Here is a 27677-nt window from a genome sequence, read left to right as displayed (position 1 = left end):
TAATGTGGAGAATGAAAGATCGAAAACATAAAGTACACTATTCCAAGAAAGAGGAAACCGCAGGCCTCTCAGCCGATCAAAAATACAGTAGCAAAGGCCCTCACCCATCTATGGGATGTCATGCTTCGTCATTGCTCCACGTCAGACTGGCACTGCAGTGTCTGACGGGCCCCCCAAAGGGAGGGGCTCTTTGCCAGAAGATCTTTAGTGAAAAGTCATTCGAAAGTGTAGAAAAATAGGAATACATTTAGACATATAAGTTGCAGGAAAAAAAGGAGCCGGAGAGAAAAGAAAGAGTATAAAATTGGCTCGGTCACCTGATCAAAAAATAGATTTTATTAAGCGAAAAAGGGGCCGGTCAAGATTAAAATCCACATAGAGTGAAAAGGAAATAATGATACCAAACTCTCCGAAAAGAGTAGAGAAAGAAAATGGTCTTTAAACTACTACAAAAAAAGTCAACATGTTTCGCGCCTTAACCAAGAACAAATGGATAACTCAGCGCTTCATCAGGACTAAACAAAGCAACATTCTCCTAGACTTCCGGTGTGAACTGCACGTTATTCTATGATTATATTATAGTCAAAAATTACTTACATCAGTTCTATTTCGAATAGATAAAAACTGGGAGAAACCTGTGGAAATGCAAGACAAACATGCCAACAGATTATCAATTCCACCTGTAAAATACACAGATTATGTAATTATATAGATGAGACGTTAGGTACTAATATGTGACCATGCTAAGTGGTAACAATAAATCAAACCAGGGAAGCTTACCATCCTTGACTAAGGACAGGGCTCCATTGGAACAAGCAGGCCTGTAGATTATCGATGTTTCTACAGAGGTATGGTGTAAGAGAACATACTGTAAAGTAGACATTCAGGACAAGCATTTTTGTATAATGATGAAAATAGTTCGAATGTATAGTAAAAACACAACATTTATTTAGTGCAGAGTAATTTTAAAATTGTCTAGTATTCAGAACAATGTGGTAGTCTGTATAATGCTGAATACCAAACTAACATTCAGTAGTATTTGAGCACATCCGTAGCTCTAAACATACTGTAATGTGTCATGAAACAAAAAAGGGTATCATATGGAATGAACGAGGCCAAGACCTCGGAATCGTGACGTTATCCAACTAAAAGGTCGCCATTGAGGATCCTAATTGCAGGGAAGATTAGTTAGTCAAATATGTCCCGTGGGGGAAGCAAGCGTCCGGACTGGGCATCAATTTCATCTGTACCACAACGGTCAAAAATTGAGTCAGTAAAGTATGAAAAATGAGGAATCATCACAGAGCTCAAATTGAGCATCATTACTCATGTTAGCACCGGTAATACTGTGCCGCAAACGTAAGCGATGGCTGCGTTCCCGGAAAGCAAGAAGGGAGCGCGGCCCTCGAATCAAGTAGACTGGTCAGGGCACAGACAACCAATCCGCGGAGGCTGTAGCTCGAGTCCATGCCCGCCCACTATCATTAGGCACCAAATACTAAAAAAGGACTACATACTTAACTTGGCCAAAGGGAAGAAATGAAAAACGGACTCCCGTTTTTGGTATTGAATGGTCACAGTCTGTGAAACGTGTCAGGCTTGTTCTACCAAACACTAACATAGGACTTCCTGTTTTCCTTGGCAAAATGGAGGAATTGTAAGAGAGGAAGGACTCTGGCTCTAGGTGTCGGATAATCCATCACGTCATCAGGTGTATGTTGGACGTCACGATAATGGATACTGAGTTTAGTAGTAAGGCGTCCACACCTGATATTACTGTGATGCTCATTTATTCTAATTTTGACTGATCTCGTAGTCATACCTATATATCGTAAATTGCAAGGGCAACAGATTATGTAGATAAAGTTCAGTGTATTACAATTTGTGTGTCTCAGCAGATACCAAAGGCCAATAAGTTCCAAATTTATGGTGCTCATATGTTTAGTAAGAGAGCACACATTACAATTTCCACATGGGTGATGGCCCATAATTGGTGGAAGTCACCATAGTGTCGTTTGATCAGGTGCCTTAGTGGTTGGTACACGTCTGGTGTGGACTACAACATCCTTAATACTCGTAGTCCTTTTGAAGGCGAATAAAGGTTTAGTTATTGCTACACCCCGCTAGTAAGGATGGGCCAACGTTTGTTAATCAACTTTCTGAGGGTGTTGGATAATGGGGTAAATGTAGAGAAGCATGTAAGTCTCTGTTCAATGTTTTTTGATTTGGTTGTCAATATGGAGTCTCTATTATTGTTGAAGGCCAGTTTATGGGCTGACTTAATGATTTTCTGTGGGTAATGTCTCTCTTGTAGTTTAATTGCCAAATCATTTGCTTGTGTTTCAAAAGTCAGGATACTGCTACAGTTACGGCACAGTCATAGGAACTGACCGTACGGTAAGTTGTCTTGTAAAGCTTTGGGACGATGACTCTCATACAATAGTAAACTATTGCGATCTGTTGCTTTGTGAAAAGTACAAGTTTGCAGTTTACCATTGTTGATGGAATTAGGCAGATCCAGAAAGGAAATACTTGATAAAGATACTGTAGAGATAAACCTGAAGAAAGGATCAAGTCTGTTAATCCAATTAGTAAAAAATTCAACCAAGTGAACCTCACCCTGTCATACAATAAGGATGTTGTCGATGTATCAACGCCATAGTCTGATGTTATCAGAAAAGGGGTTGGTGTTGTTGAGTAGGAATTGTTGCTCAAAATGACACATTTATAGACAGGCTAGGCTGGGGGCAAAGGTACTCCCCATCAAGGTACCAAGTATCTGATGATACAACCAGTCTTCAAATTGATTTTTTTTTTCAGTTAAGGCTAAAGAGGCAAATTGCATAATGAAGTGAACCGGAGTAGGGGAAACCCAAGGTCTATTCAAAAGAGCATCCTCAATGACTCGTAATGTGGCTTCCTGCGGTATGTTGGTATAAAGGGACTCCACATCAAGGGTAATGAGGGCTTGCACCTCTTCTGTAGCATTTATGGACTCAATCAAATTGAGTACTTACTTGGTGTCCTTCAGGTAGGTGGAGGATGCTGTCACAATGGGCTGTAAAAAATGGTTGCAAAAAGTTGAAAGAGGTTCTAGGACAGACCCTATTCCTGAAACTATGGGACGTCCGGGAGGAGGTGATTTGTCCTTATGTATCTTAGGGAGACAATAAAAATATGGAATCCGCGGATGAGTAGTCTCCAAAAATTCTGCCTCTTTACAGAATAGACAATAAATAACATGTTGACTTTTTTGTAGTAGTGTAAAAATAATTTTCTTTCTCTACTCTTTTCGGAAAGTGTGGGATCATTATTTCCTTTTCACTCTGTGGTTTTTGATCTTGACCGTCCCCTTTTTTGGTAATAAAATCTATTTTTTAATCAGGTGACCAAGCCAATTTTATACTCTTTCTTTTCTTTCCAGCTCCTTTTTTTCTACAACTAATAGGTCTAAATTTATTACTATTTTTCTACACTTTTGAACGACTTTTCACTAAAGATCTTCTGGCAAAGAGCCCCTCCTTCGAGGGGCCCGTCAGACATTGCAGTGCCAGTCTGACGTGGAGCAATGATGAAGCATGACATCCCGTAGATGTGTGAGGGCCTTTGCTTCTGCATTTTTGATTGCCTGAGAGGCCTGAAGTTTCCTCTTTCTTGGAACAGTGTACTTTATGTTTTCAATATATTACTTTGGGAGAGTGTACACTGGACCACTTAATCTCTCAGTCGCCCTTTTTGTTTTTTTCTGAGAATGAAAGATCTCCAGCATCCTAACCTTTCACTGAATGCTGTTCTTCTACAAACTCTTGTGTTTGAAATGTTTATACTTCAGAGAGCCATGCTGCACTATCTGAGGGAAATCCAGTGTGATCCAGTTGAATTCTCAGATCATCTGTACATTCTAAATCAATCTTTTCTTTGTTGGCTTCAGATATTTTGCTTAGGACATTCGCTTCTCTAAAATGTCTTCCCAAAAAGAGTACATAGGCAGATGTGTTTCCTACACGTTAAATGGCATGTTTCATCTGTCTCATATTGTTACCAAAGACGTTGTAGAACAGATCAATGCAATTACAAGAATGTACATACTGAGTCCTTTTGCATTGTAGTTTTGTCCCCTTCCCATTTATGCTCACAGTGCCATAAGGAATATAAGATGGTTCTCTATATTTTCACGGTTCTCTTACAATGCCTAAACCTTCCATTTCAACCATCCAGCCACGTTTGCCATAATGACCTTTCATTTGGCACATTATTTAAAACACTTTGAGCTCACTGCAGCCTTTTAAATGAGGCATATTACGTGAACTCGGGCTCCTAAAATAAAAAAATAAAAACTCCTAATGGTCTTCATTAAGCCCTCACAGCACTGATTGTGGATTTTTTTCATGTACTTTTATATGTTTCTTTTCCTCACCTTCCTTGATTGCCTTCACTTCAGCAGAAGTAGACATCCTGAGACCACTGTTACAACTCATTCCCTGTCTGTTTGCACCTCATTATTTTGTTTGTTCTGTATGATTTTTCACTTGTCTGGCGTTCCGCCCTCGAATGGATGCACATATAATTTATATGGCCCCCAAGAAACAAGCCTGGTATGTTTAGGTGTGATCTTTTGCACTAGAGACATTGCATGATATGGGAGCCCATGTGGCACTGTCCTATATTTAGCCTACCTCCAAAACCCACCCTACACTGAAGCTATGTGTTTCTGTACCCATTATTGTTGTCTGTAGTTTTGGGCTCATTGGATCACTCTGCTTCTTCCCCATGTGGTGACTCGACCATATTGTGGGAAGCTAGCAGGTTCGCCTTGAAATGGGCCACCCAAATGTGTGCTCTGTGTTCCTGTCAGTTCTTCTGTTGTGTGCTTCAGTATTTGTTCTACCCTGTAGCAGACACTGTCACAATGTCCTGGAGGTGCTAGGGCCCTGGTCAGGATGCCACTTCAGCTTGCACCACACATTGCCCTTGCCAGGGGTGCCAGTGACAGTACAGCCACACCTACTAACCATCACATTCCTACACGTGTGAAAATTAGACAATTCCAGGCTTCCACAGCTTCCAGAATTGCTTGGGTGGAAAGTGTTAGTCATTTTAATCTGTATTGAATTGATAAACAACTATTGTTGTGCAACAAACTGTCCTTGTTGCCAGATAAGTTAAGAAAGATGTTCCTGTTAGAACCGTAAAACAAAGTGGATGTGATTTATAGGTGTCTAATCAGCACAGATAGATGGGAACTTCTGAGGGGACCATCTTCTTAGTAGATAGACCTCAGCTTTCTCCAGGTATTTTTTATTATCATTATGGGTTGTATGTTAGTTGCTGATAGTCACTTTGGATAGGCAATGACTTGGCTCAGCACTATACAGTGTCTTTATTGCCCCTTTCCATAGTACATTTATTTTGGGAATGTTCGCACAGATAAAGGGCATATAGCTGGGGTCTCCGACCTTTAGTGTAATTGGAGCTACTTATGTTAAATGAAAATCATCGCGAGCATCTATATGTTGTAATAGTGACCATATCAGGCAATATTACATTAGTAATAACCATATGCTAGGTTACCAGCGGTGGTGTGATCACCTCAGTGCATCAGTCTGGGTTACAAGCAGTAATTGCAAAAATACTTTGTGCAGTGCCCCTGGTATGAAAGTAACAATAATAGCAGTTAATCTCCCCACATGATTTATCACTTGAAAATCAACTTTAAATATATTTTGAAAATTCAACTGTTTTTCTTCAAACATCAGCATATGAGTTCTGCAAGTACACACAGTTTTGGCATACATATATTAATTCAACCAAGCAAAATTGTCTGATTCAGTAGGCTGAGATGCACACAGGAGAGCGACCTACAGTTAGCTGTAGAGCTACCAGTAGCTTCCTTGCTACTCATTTGAGAAGCCCGGTATATAGTCTTATGTTCTGACTGGTCATTTGGCTGCAACATGCCATTACAAAGTCTATAATAGAATGCATTGATGCCCACTTGCGTTTTGGGACCTCCATTTTATCTTTGAGCCATTTGGACCAGTCACTGCAAAACTTTCCATCTACCGCCAATGTAGAAAAAGCAGTAAGTCTGGAAAGTTTCATGGCAAAGTTGTTAGCAAGCAAGAATTCCCTTACCTGGGAATACTGACTATAACTACTATATGCCGCCATTCTGTAATTATAAAATATATACTATTTTTTATTAAAAATAAACAAAGGTTAAAGATATATTATAGTTAGTAAAACTGTATTCTTTGTATACAAACCCAATTTAGACTATACAAACATTAGGAATGCTAATTTTGTAGTTACAGCTTAAATGTATGACTTATGCGCCACTTTCAGTTCACTCTGTAACGCATCTCTGTACACAGTCTTGTAACCTCACTCTTCACACAATATTAACTACAAATCTCCATGCTATCATGCACTATGTTCTCAGAAATGATGTAATTTTAGATGCATAAGTGTTTTCATGAATGCTATGATTTTACAATGCATATGTTATATAATATGCAAGGGTATAACCTGTGGAGAAATGGTGAGTTGTAGTTAATGTATATTGTAATCTAGTGTGGAGTGGTGTCGAGTGGAATAGCATACAGTGGAGGAGCATAGAGTTGGGTTAGGTACAGTAGAATAACCTAAAGTGTAGTGGCTTATAATAAAATAGTGTACAGTGAAGTGGTACGCAGTGCAATAGTGTAGGGTGGAGTAGTGTACAGTGGAATAGCGTACAGTGTAGTGGTGTACGGTACAGTGGTGTAGACTGGAGTCGCACAGTCGATTGGGTAGAGTAGAATAACATACAGTGGAATGGTGTAGAGTGGATATGCATACTGTGGAATAGCATACAGTGGAGTACTGCATAACTGAGGAATACAAGGGTCACTACTTTAACAATTTTATTTGGGATACTGAAATAGAGGCATGTTCTGTTTTTTAAGAGGAGAGCATTGTGGAAACTCATGATAAATGTTCTGTTCATTTCAGTGTACAAATAACGCAGCTTATAATATAGTCATTTTGAGTGCTTTCAAACGGTGCCATGGTTAGCGGAGGACTCTCTTAACAATTCAACATCCAATTGTAGTACTGCAAGAGGCCAGTCTGAAGTTACAGTCTAAAGCTGCTTTGTGTGGGAACAGCAATGAAATGTATTCCACGTTAAATGACATTGTTTCGATTCAAAATCTCCAGTGCATTTCATAAATAGTTGAATTCAAATACACCACGTGTCTTTAAAACAAAATTAATTTCTAACATTCTGTTCTAGGCATTACTTACGGCGGTGACCTCTCCCTACATCGAAATCCATGAAGGAACCATCCTTCAGAGTGTTAGAACATGTTACAACATCTACCTTGCCAGCAAAAATCTTATCAACCAGACCACGGCAAAGGCAACCCTTACTCAGATTCTCAATGTCATTTTCGCCAGGATGGAAGCTCAAGCTGTACGTTATTGTCTTCTTTTCCATATTTCTTATGCATGTGTTTGTTACAGTTTTAATAATCATGCACTTTTAGGGGCCTCCTAAACAACACTTCTGTAGAAGCCATATTGCAGAGAAGACAATTAGAGCATGGTATGGATTGGTTGGGAAGAGCAAATAATCACTTTTCTACAGGAAACACTCCACACAGAGTTGGATACACCATGTTATGTGTAGTAGAGAGGTAATTCAGCTAGGTAAAAATACTCTTTAGCGTATGCTTGAGAATTATTTATCAGGCCTTATGTATTTACTCTTAGTGCTATTATGACTTTTTTTTTTCTTTTACATAATTAAGGTTGGAAAGTGCAGAAAAGTCAGTGAATCAGATAACCCTGAGACATACTAGTTTCACCCTAAGGTGACAACTGTAAACCTGGCTTTGTTTTCCATTACTTAACCCAAAAAAGCATACTTCGTTATGTGATCAGGTTCTCCACACTGTCTGACCGTTCTTAAAGACAGTTCACTATTGCAATATTCTGATTCCTGAATCAGCTTGTGTGATACAGGAAAAATATGTGAACTTGAAAATGCATAGAACTACTTCAGTTGTTGCATCTTAAATGTGACTATTAATGGTAAAATATAACTCTGATGTTAGCCTGTGCCAAAAACATGATGACTTCTGAATACACAAGAATAAGGGATCTTTAAGATTTGCATATATAGCAATTTTTTAAAGAGTTTTACGCCTCAATCTAATGTGTTTGATGCAACATATGACAATGTGTTACTTAATTTGTTTATGTTCATATTGGGAGAGCATTCTACGAAAGAGTATGGTCCTAGCTCTCTCCAAAAGTAACTGACACAAAGGGTATCCGTAGGAAACTGGCCTGGTGTGTGGAAGGTAACTAAGGTACTTACACCCTATACCAGGTCCAGGTATCCCCTATTAGTGAAATTTAGGCAGTGTCTACAAGCCAGGCTCTCAAAGGCAGCTGTGGATGAGCAGCAAAGGCCTATCTAGGAGACATGCAAAGCTCTTGCAAAACCACTGTAGTCGCACAACACTTAAACATGAAAGAAAACACCCAGTTGTACAAAAATAAAGGTACTTTATTTTTGGTCACACAATACCACTAAGTACTAGAAGGGCAACCCTCCAATAGGAGGTAAGTAATATACTAATTATAAGCACCAGTAAACAGTAATGTGTATAGAAAAGGGTAGAAAAAAGTGTAAAATGCAGTTAGACAGTAGTGACCCTTGGGGAGCTCAAACCATATACTAAAAAAATGGAATGTAAACACCGGCACCCCACCTAGGTAAGTGGAATGTGTAGAGGGGAGCTAGGACTAGAAAACCACAGAGGCAAGTAACACAGTACCCCCCAACGACCCAGAAAGCAGGAGTAAATCAATGGAATTTTCCGAAACCACCGAAAAGTAAGGAAAAAAAGAAAAGAAGACACCCAGACGACTGCAAGGAACCAGTCGAAGATTCCTAGAGAGGTAGACCTGTGGAGAGAGGGAACCAAGTCCAAGAGTCACAGTGGAGTCCAGGAGGAGTAGGAGCTACTGCCCACCCAGCTGTAGTTTCAGGAATTGGTTGACGGTGATGAGATGGTCAGCACTGCAGCCCTGGAGCCGGAGAAGAGCTCCTGAGGAATGCTGATGATGTCCCACGCTGGAAGGAGAATTGCAGTCAGGTGTCAGTGCGGCAATTCCACCAACAAGCCTTAATAAAAGCAATTATTGCTGTTGGCGGAAAGTGGTGCTGCCGGGGACCAGCAAGGTCCAAGAGGACTCCCCCCCCCCCCCCCCCCCCAAGCAGAAGAGTCAGAGGGGACCCTCAGCGACACAAAGTGTCCACAGGAGCAAAGGCAGCACCCACAGGAGTCCCACAGGACGAGGACACAGAAGTTTCAGAAGGAGCCCATGCAGCACACAGAAGAAGGGTTCCACGCCGCAGGAGAACCACGCAGAGGGCTGTGCGTCTCAAAGGAGTGCTGAGGGCTGGAGCTGCACGTAGCCTGAAGTTTCCTTGGAGGAGATGCAAACGAGCCTTGGCATCTGCAAGAGACTCAGTGCACAGTGGTACTGTCCTGCATGGGAAGGTAAGGGCTTACCTCCACCGAAGTTGGACAGCTGGCAGAGAGAGGACCAAGAGGACTACTCCAGGCTACCACCCGTGATGCAGGATCCACGCAGCTCAGGATGAGAGGAGTTCCACGCAGCAGTAGGTGCCTGCGGATGCCGGGGAGTGACTCCTTCACTCCAAGGGAGATTCCTTCTTCCATTTCGTGCAGACTGAAGACTTTCTGCCCTTAGTGGATGCACAGTCTGGGAAATGTTGCAGAAGCTGGAAAGAGCCGTGGAAGACTCTTCTTCATGGATGCAGATTGTCAGTTCCTGGAGGGTCCAGTTGTGCTTCTAGTGGCTAGAAGTCGAAGTAAGGTTGTAGAGGAGTCCTGCTGGAATCTTGCAAGCCGAATCTGAGGACCTACCCAAGAGAGCGACCCTAAATAGCCCTGAAAGGGGGATTGGTCACCTAGCCAGGTGACCACCTATCAGGAGGGGACTCTGAAGTCACGTGCCGGGCCTGGCCACTCAGTTGCTCCCAGATGTCCCTGCCAACCTTGGATTCAAGATGGTAGAACCCAGGGACCATTTGGAGGAGCTTTGGGCATCACCCCTGGGGTGGTGATGGACAGGAGAGTGGTCACTCCCCTTTCCATTGTCCAGTTTCGTCCCAGAGCAGGGACTGGGGGTCCCTGAACCAGTGTGGACTGGTTTAGGCATGGAGGGCACCAAATGTGCCCTTCAAAGCATACCAGAGGCTTGGGGAAGCTACCCCTCTCAAACTAGTCACACCTATTTCTAAAGGGAGAGGGTGTTACCTCTCTCTCCCAAAGGAAATCCTTTGTTCTGCTTTCCTGAGCTTGATCAGATCAAGCAGCAGGAGGGCAGAAACCTGTATTGGGCTGCCCGGAAAACCCTTGAAGACGGGTGGTAGCAATACTGGAGGTCCTCTAAGGAGCCCCCAGAGTGCATGGGGTCATACTTCCAATGCTTACAACAGTATTGGGGTATGATTCCCACATGTTTGATACCAAACATGCCTATGTTCAGAGTTACCATTATGTAGCTGGATATGTCCAGTACACCTATAGAATGGCATCCCCGGACTCATGAGGTCCAGGAAAATGGAACTGGAGTTCGTGGGGGCACCTCTGTTAGTGCAGGGGTGCCCTCACACACAGGTACCTGCACCCTGCCTTCTGGGCTGAGAGGGCCTACCATAGGGATGACTTATAGTGACCTGGTGCAGTGACCTATTGTCATAAGTGTGCATGCACCCTTTCACGCAGACTGCAATGGCAGGCCTGCAGAACATTTTGCCTGAGCTTCCCATGGGTGTGATAATGAATGCTGCAGCCCATGGGGATCCCCTGGTACCCCAGTGCCCTGGGTACCATATACTAGGGACTTGCATGGCGGGACAAGTATGCCAAATGTGGAGAGAAAAAGGTACAGGTACGTTTTAAGGGAGAGAGCATAACAACTGGGGACCTGCTTAGCAGGATCCCTGTGGACACAGTTAAACACACTGACAATAGACAGAAAATGGAGGTAACCATGCCAAGAAAGAGGGTACAGTTCTACAGTATCATTATCTTAATTGTGAAAGAGAAGTGCGACTTGCATAGTGTTCCAAAAAGAGCTACTGCTCACAACCTAAAAGTAATTGTTAGCCAAAATGCCGTACCTGCTTCAATGCACTTAACAGTGAATCACTTGAGAGAATTACATATGAAGTGCAATTGTGAAGTTAAATGTGAGAAGGATAATGTGTTAAATGATAACTAACAAAAGGGTTCATTTGAAAGATTAATTTATGCTTTGTTGATATTTATTGACCTCAAATTTCTTTGCCATCTCATGAAACGTATATTATTTCTAATGCATACTCTTTCTCACTGATTTTTTACCTTGAACTGCCTCCAGCTTTCTGGCTAGATCCAGAACTTTTTTGAGGCCTTCTTCTATCTGGGTCTTGGTGGCACCTAGGAGACATGGTTTTGGATCTATTGGATATTTTAATGATGAAGCCTGTTGATAAAGCTACCAACAGCCTTGTTAGCCCACATTTCTATTTTTAACTCCTTCTGCAGACTCAAAGCAGTGGAGCTTATTGTGCCCTTAATATTTTTGTCACACCTTTTTTCTTCCCCAATACATGAGACCTATGGCTTTTTCTGACCCACATTTGTCTGGTGTACAATGTTTGCTATCCAAGTCTAATGCATGTTTGTGTGATAAATGTACCCCATGACAAATGTTTTAAAGTTTTGAACTCTTGCAAAGTCCTGCCACTTCTTCTCAGAGAACTTCTCCTTACATGGAAAGCACATACAACTGAGTCAGTGCCACAAGAGTCATAAAAACATCTTTTGCTTCACCCATCTGAAGTTGATGTTGCTTGGGGAAGTGTGCACCATAAAAAGAAATATAGACAGCTGAAGAGCAGTTATTTTTTTCAGCTAATTTCAGTTCTACAAAAGTCACAATTTCTGCAAGTGAGTTTTCTGTCTCCTGTTGCAGATCTTGTGTAGCCTGAAGCATCCAGACAAGCCATGCATAATGTTGTTCATCTACAGATGAAAATGGGAACATATGGTATTCCCTCTGGCCCTTCTCTCTTTAGCCTTTTATACCACCTTTGCACTCTGTGTCATTGCCTCTGGTCTCGGATCCAGGTGAGAGTCCTTTAAGCCATTCTTTTGCTTCCAGTTATTATGCCTGGAATGTTGCCTTTAGGACTCCAGCACCTCTGACGATCAGATTTGTGCTAGCAACATTTGAATCCGCACCAGTGGTTTCATGTTAACCTTTCACCCATTCATGTGATAGATGGAATCCTAACCTCTGTTTAGAAAGGAATATCTAGGTTATTTTCTGAGAATGAAACTGTTGAGATGGTTACAAGGCTAGAAGCTTTTGCTAATTTTGATGTTCTTTGTTGGTTGGATTCCGATGCTTTGGCATTTTCAGAACCATACCCAAAAAGCGATAAAGATGACGATATAAGTTATTAACCAACCAAATGTTCTCTTGCTAGTCTGAATTTCGAATCATCACTGGTCTCCCTTCCTGTTTTACTTAAGTGATTAAAAAAGGTGGGTTAAGCTTTGAGTTTTCCTTGATGTACTGTTAAACTGAACCCTAACCCTATTAATGCAATACTTTCTTAAGAAGCTTATATTTTAGAGCCCCTTTTGTCTTTAAGTGAACCTTTGAAGGAAGCTGTAATGACGGCATAGATGAACCTCAGTCTGCACCCTCTGTAAATGGCCGCACACCAAGTAAACAGAGACTTGGTTATCTGAAAGTACTTAATACTTATCCCACAGAAAACGTCAGTTCAGTTTTTGTCTGCAAAGCTGCCCTCCTGCCATTTCTGGCACATCAGGTATCATAGTAGTGTGATTCAGTGTACAGCATGGATTTTGAGTCAGGTTTTCTTGACTCTTTAAGCTTGCTATACTGCATGCCTCAGGGCATGGTGCTGCAAGGCACCTATTCAAACATACCACATGTCCACACCTCGTTTGACACCTTTTAGTCCTTCACGCACTTTGTGAAAAAGGACCGTGCTCCTTCGAAACAAGGCTTACAAAACAGCTTGCACTCTATAGGCACTGTATTTGGCCCATAGGCACCAGTACCACCCTCTGCAAATGCAGTGAGTCATTCCTTACTGAATGTTCCAGCAGTACAGTTCAGAATTAAAGATATCTGATATGCCATCCAACGCTGAGCATTTGTTTGAAAAAAGGCATCAGATTTTTTGGAGAGATTAGAAAGGAGCAGAACCTCAGACCAAGCTTCATCAATAGGTTTAACATACCACCCTTACCAGAGTGACACACAGTGCTGACAGGGGAGTACAACAGACATCAATCTCATCCTTTACTCTGAAGATAAAATACATTCTTTAGAGACTTGATCCCTAGTACTCCAGTACTTCATGAGACTCCTTGTAGTATTCCTATTGAGATGGAAAAATATTAATTTGGGACTGTGGATTCTTAATGTCACATTGGAGTATGTCCTCTCATTCCAAGACACCCCACTGTTCTCTACTGTTTTCGTGATACACAAACATCTTGATGAACAAAGACCTATCTGTGCTCAGGAAAGTGGCTTTAGAGAAATGTACTCAACCAAAATGGAAATATTCTGCTTACTAATATCTTCATTCATAGTCATAATCTTAAACATAGTTCCCCTCTGCGTGCGGAAGACTAACAAACATCCAATATAATAAACTGTGAGAGGCAGATGAAGAGTCTAGCTTTATGAAATAAGGTAAATCACCTCCTAAAAGCCATCCCAAGGCACATTTTCTGAATATTTGGACTGATATTTAAAAAAGTTAAGAGCTACTTTCTCAAAAACTACATTTTAACACCTAAAACACATCACAGTGTTTAAATAGAGAGAAAAAGAGCTGCTTCAGAGGTTTGCATTAAAAGAAATACAATAGCACTTTGCTCCTTCAAGAGTCCATGGTCTTCATATTCCATATCCTAAGATGGTTTGTACAGGCAGTTGTCGGAGTCTGCTCTTTCTTCTGCTTTGTGTGAGTGGATTTAGAAAAACTCTGGGTGGTTTCTCACTTATTTGTTTTGTCAAAAAGTGTCTCAGAACTTAGTATTTTTTCTTCCACTGACTTCTTTTAATGCTGGGAAGTATTTAGGTGTGTTTTGTCCCTTTAAATTCCATCTTATTTCTGGCACTATTCTCTTTTTTGGGGGAAAAAAGCTTACACAGACCCTCACAAGGTATCTGTGGTTTGTCTCCCAGCTTCACATTCAGATAAGGAATGTGAATGTTGACAAAAAATGAAAAAAAGAACCTTAAAAAAACAGTGACATATCAGGCTGTGCGAGAAACTGGAATACCCCCAAACTATAGAGAAGAAAAAGAGTGACAAGTCCTCCAGCCAAGCTCTAGTTCTGCTGTTACAAAAAGACAGGTAAATACATTATAACTGCTTTTAAGTTCCTAATCCTCATCGTCACCACTGGCATTCATTGACTATCAAGTCTCTGGCTTTAAAGCATTTGTGACCACAATCTATGTCGAACTCACCGAATGTCATCATCTTGACTTTGCTGCAACTGTCAATGACATGCCATTCAACCTGGGAATCAGCATATATATTTGCCACTTTGTGCCATTCTTTTGACCAGACTTATAACAAGAAGTTAAGACTTTCACCATCGCCAGCTCAGACTCTGGATGTGATGTTTGTGCAGCACTTCTTAGGAATTAGTGGCACTCTAATTAGGGATTGCACAATTCATATTTATTCTGCTCAAGATATTTCAATATAAACATCAGATGAAGATTAAGGCTTGTTCTTTTCCGTCTCTCTTCTATGTTATAAGGGGGAGGTCCGTCCGCCGTTCCCTAGAGAGAAGCACAGTAAGTAATAATAAGTATTTGATTCTCCTTCTTAGTTTGATATCATCACCATAACACCATGAATGTGCACTGAAACTCAAAGTGGTGGAATGGGGAAAAAAGAAAGGGTTCTTGGTTTCTTACCCTTTAGAAATGGGAGGAAACTGAAGAATATAAAGAAACGTGTACGTTGTCCCAATAGGGGTAGTAAGGCTTATACTCAGCCTCTTCCCTGACATGCAAGACAGAGCCCCCTTACCCCCTCTCCACTTTGTGATTTCACTTTGTTAGAACTACGGGGTGGTCAGATAGCCGCAAGTGTCTTTCCCAGTCCCTGCACCGGCCACACACCTGACGGAGCCATGGCCTCCTGAGTCATCTCCTGGTCTGCTTCGGGTTGCTCCCTTTTCGTCATCTCCTGCTCTGGGTCACAGCGAAGGGGGAGGTTCCCACCGTCTTCCTCAACTGCAGTCGACCCCCGAAGATATCTGAGCGTCTGTTCTTCTTCCGGTCGCTCAGCACTGTTCTTTCCTGGCTCTGCCTCCTGGTCCCACTGCGAAGACACCGTCTCCAAGTCTAGCCCCTCTTTTCTTCCTGACGCCAGAAGTTATCCTCTAGCCGATCCTCCTCTTTGGAATGTGTACCTCCCTTAAAGGGATGATATTCGTCCTGCAGGGGAGAAGAGGGACGTATTGAGATTTCGTTCTCCCGGCGACTGGGAAGTCGCTGACACTGGGTTTTGTAAGACTTATGTTTATCATCATTCCAACAGAAGGGCCATTGCAAAAACACCTGCAGCCTCTCAAATTGTCAGTTCCTTTTCCATTGATGCAGGCAGGTAGAAGGCACACTTCTATGTCCCCTAAGAGGAATAGAGCTGTGATGCCTAGGTAATCTCCTTTACTAGAACATTCATTAGTGCCTGTCTTGCCATCCAGGGATTTGTATTTTGGTCAGCCTTTGCCTGGGCATATGTGCAAGACCCCCACACGCTACCTACCTGTGTCTACCAGTTCTGACGATCACTCATTGTCTTCATTTAGTTTCACATCTTTAACAGCCTCTCTGTTGAGAATTTTGTCAGTGGGTAATGAGGATAATACATTTCAGAACATACTGATTCAGGGAGCAACCAAGGCAATTTTTCCATCTCCGTCTAATGGTTCTATCATTCTGTAGACTTTACAGCAAAGGTCTTCACACCCAGTCCTCAAAATAAGTCTATCGGGCATCACAGAAGAGAAATGGTTAATGCCTTCTAGTGTAAAATCAGCTGCACCATTCTTTAAATTTTTTTACAAACACTCTCCAATAAGATCTCGCTTTTGAGATCAGATCATAAATGTAATTCCTTCATTGTTTCTGTAGTTCACAGAGGGCACACAGCAGTACTGCAAACATCTGCCCTACCTGACGGTGAGAGAAGGCAGGTGGGTGACATAAAAAAAAACGTTGAGTGAGAAGCTGCAATTGCCCTTAAAAGTACAATTGCAATGTAATCTTGAGCTGGAAATAGAAAACCTTGCCTGTTGGGGTGGTGGGACACCCAAGGGGGAGGCCAGCATACTGGTGGAGAAATCAAAATGAAAAACTTAGAACATCAAGACGTCAACATAGAAACAGGACAGGAAGTAGTTCAGAGGAGAGAAAAGACAGGAACCGTACTCATGCATACTTTGTTTTAAAACCCCAATCCGAAACCAGGGGATGTGGCAGAGGTACAAAGGACAGCATAGAAGGAAGAGGATGTCATGCAGAATATTGGACCTGACACCAAAGCAATCAAGTTTGAAGGCCAAGACAAGAGGACTCTGATCAAGACCTAGAGGCAGGCAAAGCCGGCTCACCTCCTAGAGTCCCTAAACTGCCATGACCCAGGGGACAGTTGTGGCTTCGCAGATAAGTGTTGGGTGGTGATGGGTCACTTAGTGCTCTCCAGCTTCTTCCTTCCCTTTGGCCCTTGAAGGGACTTAGTATGAGGTGAACAATGAGGAAAGAATGGCTCAGGAAAAGAGAGGGCTTCTAAAAGAGGAAAAAATCCTGCAAGCCACTAACCAGAGTAACGTAATACAGAATCAAAATTAACCCATCAGGTTAAAATTGTTTCTTTTTGTTGTGGTTTTATTTATTTATTTTCGTTTAATTCCTCCCTTCTTCAATAGACCGGCCATACACTCTGTATATTAATTATTAAGAAAATAATTAGAACAGAAAAGGTACAATTGGAAAATAGATAAGAAATGTATTAAAGAAAAGATAAAAAGAAGAGACCAAGATGAACAAGACCAAGTAAGCTGTTCATTTCACTTTTACTGAAAGAAAGTAAATCCCAGGAAAAAGTAAAGAGATGGAAACTAAATAGGAAATGAGAAAATAGAGAACGTGAAGACTCTATAAAAAAAAATAAAAATAAGCGAAGAACCACTTTTTTCTAATCATTTTTATTTTTATATTCTTTTTCCACATGGATATCTACCATTTATTCTCTCAAGTACCTGAGAACAGGGGATCCCACTGGGTACCGGAGACTGGATACCTAGAGAAGAACTGACAAAGTGTTAGAACTATCGGAAAGAAGAAACCAAGTAACAAGATTAATATATGTTAAAAACCTATAATTTTTATCCTGAAAACTGCAAATCTGGTCTTCTTTGAAAAAATTACCATAGTAGAGAAAATAAGAGTTTACTAATACACTATCTCCTTCTGCCACTGTTTAAACCCACCTCTCTTACATATAAGATTGAGGGCCTTTGGACAGTGTTCCGTTCTCTTGTTGGTCCTACCAGGAGCAGAAGAATTGTTAAGGCCAAAGGTAAACATACCCTTCTAGACAAGGCTCAGACATTTAATCTCTAAATCAACCCACAGCTACATCGTGGATACCTTTCTTTGATAGCAAGTAGTGACGTCTCATTCATCCATCCTCTGTCATCTATTACAGTGTGGTTGCCATAACACAATACCTAAAATATTGAGACAATAGGTGGGTGCTAGCTATTGTAAAAGGTGTCTACTCACTACCTTTCAGGGCCCATCCCCCAGCTATACTACCTATGCCACCTATACAATTCAATCTAGCTGAACTGTAAAGGAGGCGACATCACTCATGTAAAAAAGAACAAATGAACAATTCCCTCGTCCCCCCTACAAGGAGAGAGGCATTTTTTGATGATTCCAAGATATTTCCAGGTTTGAGAAAAAGGCCCAAAAAAGGAGTTCACACCATTCCTAGATACACGTCTTACAAATGAGTGGATCAGAAGAGAGAAGCTTTACATGCTAATGCTCCAAATTATTGCTGATATCAAATAGAGAGCTTTAATATGCGTTGTGAATCTACATGATGACTTCTTTCACATTCCTGTGCTAAAAGAGACAGACAATCTTTATGCTTTATAGTAGGTCATTCTACCTTTAGCTCACAGCTTTACTCTTTTGTCTAAAGTCTGCTCCTCTGACTTTTTCCAAGTACATAGCGGTAGTGGCAGCCCATGCCTGTGTTCAGAGAATATTCATCTACCCACATTTGGATGATTGACTGACAAAAGTCCACATTCCATGGAAAGTCTTGTACGATGTGCCGACAGCAGTCTTGCTGTTGAACCACTTGAATTTTCAGGTAAACCTTTAGTGAGCTAGTGAGAACCTCTGTACATAATCTATCCTGTATAGGGACAATACTTCACACAACATAGGAGGAAAAGTGTTTCCTTTAGAGGATGGTGGTGGAGGGAAATGCCATCTCCTCTTCAAAGCTACCTTTCTAACAGCTCCTCAGATTCCCTCCTTACTGATTTTTGAAGGCGGTCTGCATCTAAGTTGGCCCAAATGCAAGACCGAATATGTGACCACCTCAACAGTTATGGAGATTCAGTGGTCTCAATGAAAAGACAATTGGGATAACAAACTTCAGCTCTTGATAACAACAAAGTAATCTCTCTCGTGATGTTACAAGGAGACCATGCCTTTCCAACAGGATCCAGTTGTGCAGAAAAGCATCAAGAGTGCATCCCTGTCTTGTTGGGAAACCCATTAACAGGACTTTTTGGTGCAAGGTCTATGGTTGAAAAGTGAGAATCACTGTGTGAGGATTGGTGTGGGAGGGTGTTCAGTGATCAGTGACTCAAGGCTCTTATGTCATTGTCGTGGAGGCCAGCTCTTGTTTCTAACTGACAGTGGCCAGCATTGACTTATCTGATGTAGACAGTGCTAGGGACTTGGTGACTGTAGCTCAGTGGTGCAGGGAGGCTTTTTACAGTGAAGTCACACATGCAGGGCAGTCAGGAATTCACATAGTAATAGGACTGAGGAAATTTTCCCTTCTGTTACTTGTGGCATCAATAATGACCGCAATATTGTTCTTTAGACTGGATACTGCTCAAGGAGCGCTTCCTGTTTTCACGTTTTCATCTTTTGGAGCAGTTAAGGCAGAATCACTGATAAAGGCTGTGGGAATCACCATTCTTTACATGGCAATAATGATACTTGGTGGGTTTCTTTACTGGTTGTTCTAGTTCACAGCCCAGCCTTACTCACTTGTGCACCTTTGTTGTTTGTTTTGCTGCTCCGTGAAGTCCCCTTTTTAACTTTCACCTCTTTGTTCTGCCTTTATTCATTTTCTTGCCCTCATGCTCTCATTGATGCCTTATGTGTCTGGTTCTCTTATTATTTGCTGGAAAGTTCCTCAATTTAGGCCCCTATGTGAACTCATAAGGAGGAGTTCCAGCTTAATTTGAATGTAACTGTGTATTGCTGATTATCACTAGTTCATCCATACTCTAAATCACTCTTAATTTTGTATTGTTCAGAACCATTAGCCTCTACTTCGTATCCATCCATATCAAGGTTCAGTTTCCTTGTTTTGCTCGCAAGGTTCCCCGATTCTCTTATGAGTCTGTTCTGATTTATTCTGGCTGACTGATAGACTAGGCCCCCAAACCCTGACTATGTCGTTATTAAAACAACGGATCTTGTGGTGGAATTAAGTTTATATACTCATTTTTAAACTGGTCAACAAAATTAATATACATTTCCACTGATCCCTGCAAGATTTACACGATTCCCAAGCTTTTATGATCCTAATTACCCCTGAGAAGCCTGGCCACTTCTGATTCCCAGATTTTCTATAGATGGCAGTAAACCACACAAACGTTTACAAATTCACAAACTGAACCTAGCTAGAGAGCAGGGTCACTAATTCCATCCAAAGTTAACATCCTTGGATTTGGGACCATGGCGTCTGAGATCAGAAAACAAAGTTACCTTGACTTTGTATAAACATTTTAAGAGAGGTAAAAAGACCATGCACAAGAGCTTTTTATTCTTTCTGATGGAAGCAATTTTGCTTGTGGTGTCAAAAGAATTATCACACTCATCTCTTGCCAAGAAGATGCATATATGCCCTATGTGTCTTATGGTTTAAGTCAAGTTACAGTTACCCTCAGTAAACATTCCATCTTGGGGCTACCACAACCTATAGAAAAGCTCTTCACTCTAGAACCATTTTCAGGATTCCTCTGACTAAAGACTTTCTAGAAGCGCTGAAGAAAGGTTTTCCTCCTACAAGAATTCATTCTTCTCCTTTGGAACTTAGTTAGGTCCTATAAAATGCATGGCCCCTCTTTTTGAGCCTATTCACAAGACTTCATTGTAGCATCTTACATGAAGATACCTTTGTTAGTGGCTACCACTTTAACTTGTCAGGTTTGTGAAATACAAGTAATTTCAGCACTAAAGCCTTATAAAATGTTGCATTCTAATAGGGTAGTCCTGTGGACAGATTCATCTTTCCTTCTGAAAGTAATTTAGGATTATTAAATCAACTAGACCATCATGCTACCAATTTTCTTCAGCAATTCTGCTACCCTAATTGACCATTCTTTACATTCACTTGATATCAGGAGTGTGTTACGCTACTACTTAGACAGGTCCAAGGGTTTGCTTACATCTTGTGAACTCCCCGCCCATGCATAGTCAATCTTACCTGCTTTAATCTCTAGTTCGATTGTCTCTTGTATTTCCACTTGTTATCAGATGCCTAACAAGTCACTGCCAGGAAATTGCAGAGCTTATTTCGCTTGAAGCAAACCGACTACTATGGAGTGGCTGAGAAATATCCCTTTATCGGACATCTGCAAAGTTGCCACTTGGAAGTCAGTTTTAGAAAACACAACTGTCCTAATTCTAATAAGTGAGCTAACTGTTAGTTAAATTAATGTTCGATGGCATGTGTAGCTGTAGATAAACATGCTTTGCATAAGTCCGCCATCCAGTGTTGGGCTCGGAGTGTTACAAGTTGTTTTTCTTCAAAGAATATTTTTGAGTCACAAGAACGAGTGACTCCTCCTCTCGGTGATACTGGGCATTGGGCATCTAGTCTTTTGTTAGATTGTTTTCTTTCCGCCGCCTGGTTTGAACATGTTTCCTCTCTGTCTGGTGGATCTCAGTTCCGTACTTTTGAACTCTGTTCTACCTTTTTCTATGTACGTCGGTATAGTTTTTACTCTATAGTCGATCCAATTTAAATCATCTGGGTCAATTATTCGTCCTTAAGGGGGAGGTGGGGCTCACCCTTTTTGTGCCTACTTCAATGCCAGGCTGATGGAACGAACTCTGTTTCGATTCTATCCTCTGTGTCACACCAGATTCCCATACACCAACCAACATTTGGTGTGCTACCTGTGCTTATCTCCAGACCATTGAGAAGAGACCTACAACGCCTGTAGATCGTTTAGATCCAAGAAGACTCTCTGGGATCAAAGAGCGCATTGGTTAGCGAAATCGTCCAAGTCCACAGAAAAATACTCCTGACATTTTGGGAGACAAGCACATTCAGGAAGAGGTGGAACAGCGCACAGCCTTCTCCATCAGAGATTCTGTCTTGGATCGAAATTCTGACGTCAATAGCCAGTCCATACCACTGGCGCATTACATGAGTACTTCTGCTCCGTCACACCCCCAGAGACAGTTAAAAAGACTCCTCCACTGGCCATTGGTCCTCCACTGCAGTCGGGGCTTGGTCGTAGCTGAAAAAATACATCCGGATGACCAACCTTTGGGTTCGGCACCGAGAACATCTAAGACCAAAGGGCATTCAGCACCAACCAAACAGACTGTTGCAGCTGTTTCGGTATCGAGCTGAAAATCAGACACTTCCATTTCTGAGCCGAAAAAATCAATACCACTTCGAAAGCCGACACTTTTGGTTCGAATCAAAAACTCTGTATTGAAGCATTCGGAACCGAAAATCATCAGTAGCTAACATACTACATCTGCAGAAAAGCCATTGACTATAGAACATATATTAGAGATCATGGATACAAAACAACGCAAACTTCACATTCCGAAGGACACAGTCAGGATAATTGCTTCTCCTCCTGTACCTATTTTCAAGAGACTTAGGATGCTCGGCCTCCTCCAAAAGTCTCAGAAGAGAAGGAGAGGGAAAAGGATATCCTTCACCACCCCGCATTCTCCTTTCCTTCCTTCTACCCCACAACCACCACCTTCGCCCCCACATATACTACACAGTTTTCTCCACAGACATCCTCAGCATCACCTCACAGGGATAATCTTAGTGATGTTCAGCAAGATACAGATCTATGGGATCTTTATGACCTTGATCCCATCCTTTCCCACAATCCAGATTTATACCCAGCCACACCATCTCCACCGGAAGATACCACTGCCTATACCCAGGTCATAGCTAGGGCAGCTGCGTACCATTATGTTCAAATGCACAGAGATCCCATTGAGGAGAAGTTTCTATTCAGTACACTAACATCTACGCATAAGGAATACCAATGCCTTCCTGTGCTTCCAAGCATGGTCAGACATTCGTTTGACATTTTTAAAGAATAAGTTAAAGCTAGAATAATCGCACCGTTGGCGGATAAAAAGTATAAACCTGCACCTGCGGATCCAGTTTTTTTAAAGACTTAGTTACCACCTGATTCTATAGTTGTTAATGTAGCAAGGTAAAGGGCTAATCGTCTACAGGAGATGCTTCTCCTCCAGACAAGGAAAGTAAATTGATAGATATAGCTGGTAAGAGGGTGGCTTCCCAGGCTGCAAATCACTGGAGGTTAGTAAATTCCTAAGCACTCCTAGCAAGATATGATAGGGCCCACTGGGTTGAGATGGAAGAAGCTTTACAGTATCTTCTACTGGAACATCAAAAAAAGAGGGCAGCAAATAGTCACAGAGAGGCAAGCTATATCTAATAACGCAATTCGATGTGCTGCATATGCAGTTGATATAGCAGCAAAAGGGATCAACACTGGCATGGTGATTAGAAGACATGCTTGGCTAAGATGTTCAAGTTTTAACCCTGAAATACAGCAACCTGTCTTAAATATGTCCTTTGATAAGGAGCTTTTATTTGGACCGGAGGTGGACACCACAATAGAAAAATTCAAAAAATATTCAGAGACAGCTAAGGCTATGGGTGCACGATACACCACAACCATTTGAGGCAATTTTCGTAGGCCACAATTTAGAGGTGGCTTCAAATCATCAGCTACAGACACAACAACCTCAGCAGAAACAGACCTGACTTTTTTTATGCAAGGGGATCGTTTAGTGGTTCTTACAGAGGATCTAACAATAGAGGAAAAGGGAAAGCATCTGCTTCCAGAGGTTCCTCTAACCAAACCAAAAAGTGACTTCCACAGCACAAATATCTCATGTGGGAGGAAGGCTAGTAAACTTTTATCCACATTGACACACCATCACTAACAGACCAGTGGGCTCTGTCAATTATCTAACATGCAAAAACAACAGATGATGGACGGAATGCAGAACAAATCAAACTTTCATCCCCAGTCACAGATCTGGGTTTAACCCATCAGTTTTTTTGCTTGCCATGCCATTCCAGTTGCCCAGATTGGGACCCTTGCTCACTGTGCCACTGGATTCAAGCTAGCCTGGCTGATGAAGGGTGAAACCCTGAAACCGGTCCCAGGATGCTTGTTTCCGGTCTGAGGAGGACCTGGCTTGGCAGTTTGGGCTGGACTGTTCCCATGAGGAACAGGGTCAAGACTGATTTGCATATGGCTGGGTCCAAACTGGGGTGGCATGGTGAGCAAAAGAACGATGGATTAAACCCAGATCTGTGACTTGGGGTGAGTGTTTGCATTGTTCAGCACTCCGTCCATCATCCTTTTGTGTTGCTAAATTATCTAACATGGCCATTGTCTAGAACTCCCCTCCAGTCCACCAAACATTTTCCCTCGTTAACACAGACTCTGTCAAGACCATCTCACTCTATTGAAGAAGGAGGTAGAACCCCTCCTGCCCAAGGGGCCATAGAGCCAGTACCTATATCCCAAAAAGGATCAGGAGTCTATTCACTATACTTCCTGATACCCAAGAAAGATGGCTCATTAAGACCAATTCTAGATCTCAGGCCTCTCAATCTATATACATCCTTTCAAATAAAAGCCAGTACAATTCACACTTGCCAACAACACACTTGGTAAACTGTAGATCTTCTACACAGTTTGGGATTCACAATCACCTAACTCAAATCCCACCTGCAACCATCACAAATGAAGCTGTATCTAGGAGCAATTCTGAACACTCAGTCAGCATTATCATATCCAAACACAATAAGGATTCAAGCATTTCACAATCTCGTCTCGTCTCTCAACTGCAACACAGTCACACTTGTACAGTGAAGTTAGTGATGCAGCTGTTAGGAATGAGGGCTTCTTGTATAGCCATAGTTCCACATGCAAGACTACACATGTGGCCACTGCAGCAGTGCCTTCCCGTACAGTGGTTTCAGTAATAGGGTCACCTTCAGGATCAAATAATGTTGTCCGCCAGACTCACAGCTCTCTGCAATGGTGGAATCCCACCAACCTCTCAAATGGGCCGCCCTTTCAAGACCCTGTGCCTCAGATCACACTTACGACAGATGCATTACAGATAGGTTGGGGAGCTCTCTCAACAACCTCACCATACAAGGGAAATGGGATTCAATTCAACAGACTTATCATATAAATTACTTGGAATTACTGGCAGTCTTCCAATCACTCAAGGCATTTCTTACACAAATCTCACACATGGTAGTGTTAACATACACAGACAATAAGACAACAATGTATTATCTGCAAAAAACAGGATGGGGGGGCACTCATCTCAATTGTCCCTTCTAGCTCGACAATTTGGAAGTGGGTGATTCACAATCACATTCAACTACTGGCAGAGTATTTCCCAGGAATGGACAATCAGTTAGCGGACCTGTTAAGCAGGACGCAGCAAGTGGCACAGTCGATATCTGTGGAAGTCCACGAATGGGAAATTCATCCACAAGTAATTCAAAAATAAATTCAACTATGGGGAACACCAGAGATAGATCTCTTCGCCACAGCAGAAAACTCAAAATGCCAAAGCTTTGTGTCCAGGTCAGTGCTCTATGGATGAATTGGTCAGGTATATTTGCTTACGCTTTTCCGCCTCTCCCACTCATTCCATTTCTGATATGCAAACTGAAACAAACCTCACTCACCGTGATTCTCGTAGCCCCCACATGGGAACGTCATCATTGGTATAAAACACTGTTGGATCTGTCTGTAGTACCACATCACAAGCTCCCAAACAGATCAGATGTTGACTCAAAGGAGAGGTAAATCCCAACACACTGAATCTTATGATATGGCTCCTGAGGTCCTAGAATTTGGTTACTTACAGCTTCCATCTGAATGTATGGATATTCTTAAAGAAGCACACAAACCCACAACTAGACAATGTTATGCTGCTAAATGGAAACTTTTGTATATTATTGTCAATCCAAAAATATCAATCCACTTAAGGCTTCAGTACAAGACATTGTATGCTTTTTATTACACTTACAAAAGGGAAATTTAGCATATTCTTCTATTAGGCTTCATTTAGCTGCTATAGCTGCTTACCTTTAAAACAGACAACATCTTTCTTTATTTAGAATTCCTGTCATCACAGCATTCATGGAGAACCTTAAGAAAGTCATTCCACCTAGAGTTCCTCCAGCTCCTGTATGGGATCTTAATATTGTACTTAAAAGACTTATGGGTCCACCATTTGAACCCATACATTCTTGTACTTTACAGTTTCTCTCATGGTAGGTTGCTTTTTTTAGTAGCCATGACGTCTTTAAGAAGGGTTATCGAAATTCAAGCATTCACTCTAAAAGAACCTTTCTTCCAAATACGTAAAGACAAAATAGTACTTAAAACAAATCCATAATTCCTACCTAAGGTGGTTTCACCTTTTCATAATAATCAGTGGAATCACCAGTCTTTTTTCCACAACCAGATTCAGTTGCTGAAAGAGCTATACATACACTAGATGTTAAACGAGCTTGTCTTTATTACATAGACAGAACAAAATACATTAAGAAATCAAAACAAATATTTGTAGCTTTTTCAGAACCTTATTAAGGTAATCCAGTTTCAATAAATGGGTTAGCTAGATGAATAGTGAAGTGTATTCAAACTTGCTATCTTAAAGCTAAGAGACCGCTACCAGTAGCTCTTAAAGCACACTCTACTAGGACAAAAGGAGCTTCCAAGGCCTTTTTAAGAAACATACCAATAGCAGATATCTGTAAAGCTGCTACATGGTCAACACCACACATTTACTAAACATCACTGTCTAGATTTTCTAGCTCGCCAACAAGCAAATGTTGGACAGGCTGTACTTAGAACACTGTTTCAAGCTACTCTAACTCCTACAGGCTAACCACTGCTTATTCGGGAGGGGACTGCTTTACAGTCTTTGCAAAGCATGTGTATCTACAGCTACAGATTCTATTGAATAGAAAATGTTACTTACCCAGTAGACATCTGTTTGTGGCATGTAGTATTGTAGATTCACATGCATCCTGCCTCCTCACTGGAAGCCTGTGGTCGTTTAGTACAACATATTGTAAATATGTGTATACGTTGCATGGACATCTCTTTCTCTCTTACTTATTATCTATCTACATATACAAATACATACTCTTTACTTCACCAGCCTGTGGGTAAACAATCTAACAAAGGACTCAATGCCAATGTGCAGTATCACCGAGAGGAGGAGTCACTCGGTCTTGTGACACGAAAATATTCTTTGAAGAAACAATACTTGTAACACTCCGAGCCCAACCCTAGATGGTGGACTTATGCAAAGCATGTACATCTACAGCACTACATGCCACGAACTGATATCTACTGGGTAAGTAACATTTTCCTTACCCTGAGAATTTTTTGTGAAGCTGTTTAGACTACACTATTCATAAAAACTGCTGATGGTTCAGTACTGCGCTGTATAACCAAGGATCACTTGGGATAATGTTATGAAGTTTGCTACTCTATTCTAACGCTATCTGACTATCAATGAGTATCCTATGATGCAGAAGAAAGGTTACTTACTTGTGATCCTGGTTCTGCATCGTAGGCATCTTCATTAAAGTACTCCACAACCAACTGACCTCTCTGATTCTTATCTTCGTAATACAACATAAAAAGTGTGAGTTTTGACTACATTTATCACAAAATACTTCTCCAAAATAACTGTCCGGGGCAACCACCAGTGCAAGGCTTTTTGTTTTGGGAAGTGTGTGCTTAACGTCTTTTGTACTCAACAACCTGAATAGTCAAAAAATATTCATTGGACAGGCTTTCCAGAAGTCAGTATATGTATTTCACCTTTCTTAACTCCTCACTATCTCACAATTTGATACATTCGATATGTTCTGGGGCCTCCATAAAAGCCGTGAATTATTCTAACATTTATGA

The 27677-nt window shown here is 41.5% G+C and overlaps 1 protein-coding gene across 1 annotated transcript in view; it reads left to right on the top strand.

Moving 5' to 3' along the window:
• Positions 1 to 27677, top strand: part of ARFGEF2 (ARF guanine nucleotide exchange factor 2) — a 557551-nt gene that overhangs the window by 80260 nt on the left and 449614 nt on the right. Inside the window, exon 5 of the mRNA XM_069243445.1 lies at positions 7277 to 7456. Coding sequence (XP_069099546.1) covers positions 7277 to 7456 — 180 coding nt within the window. The remainder of the gene's footprint in view (positions 1 to 7276; positions 7457 to 27677) is intronic.

The sequence above is a fragment of the Pleurodeles waltl genome, chromosome 7 (assembly GCF_031143425.1).
Source record: "Pleurodeles waltl isolate 20211129_DDA chromosome 7, aPleWal1.hap1.20221129, whole genome shotgun sequence".
NCBI classification, from domain to species: Eukaryota; Metazoa; Chordata; class Amphibia; order Caudata; family Salamandridae; genus Pleurodeles; species Pleurodeles waltl.
Note: the sequence above shows the minus strand (reverse complement) of the source record. Positions and strands in the feature narration are given on the sequence as shown.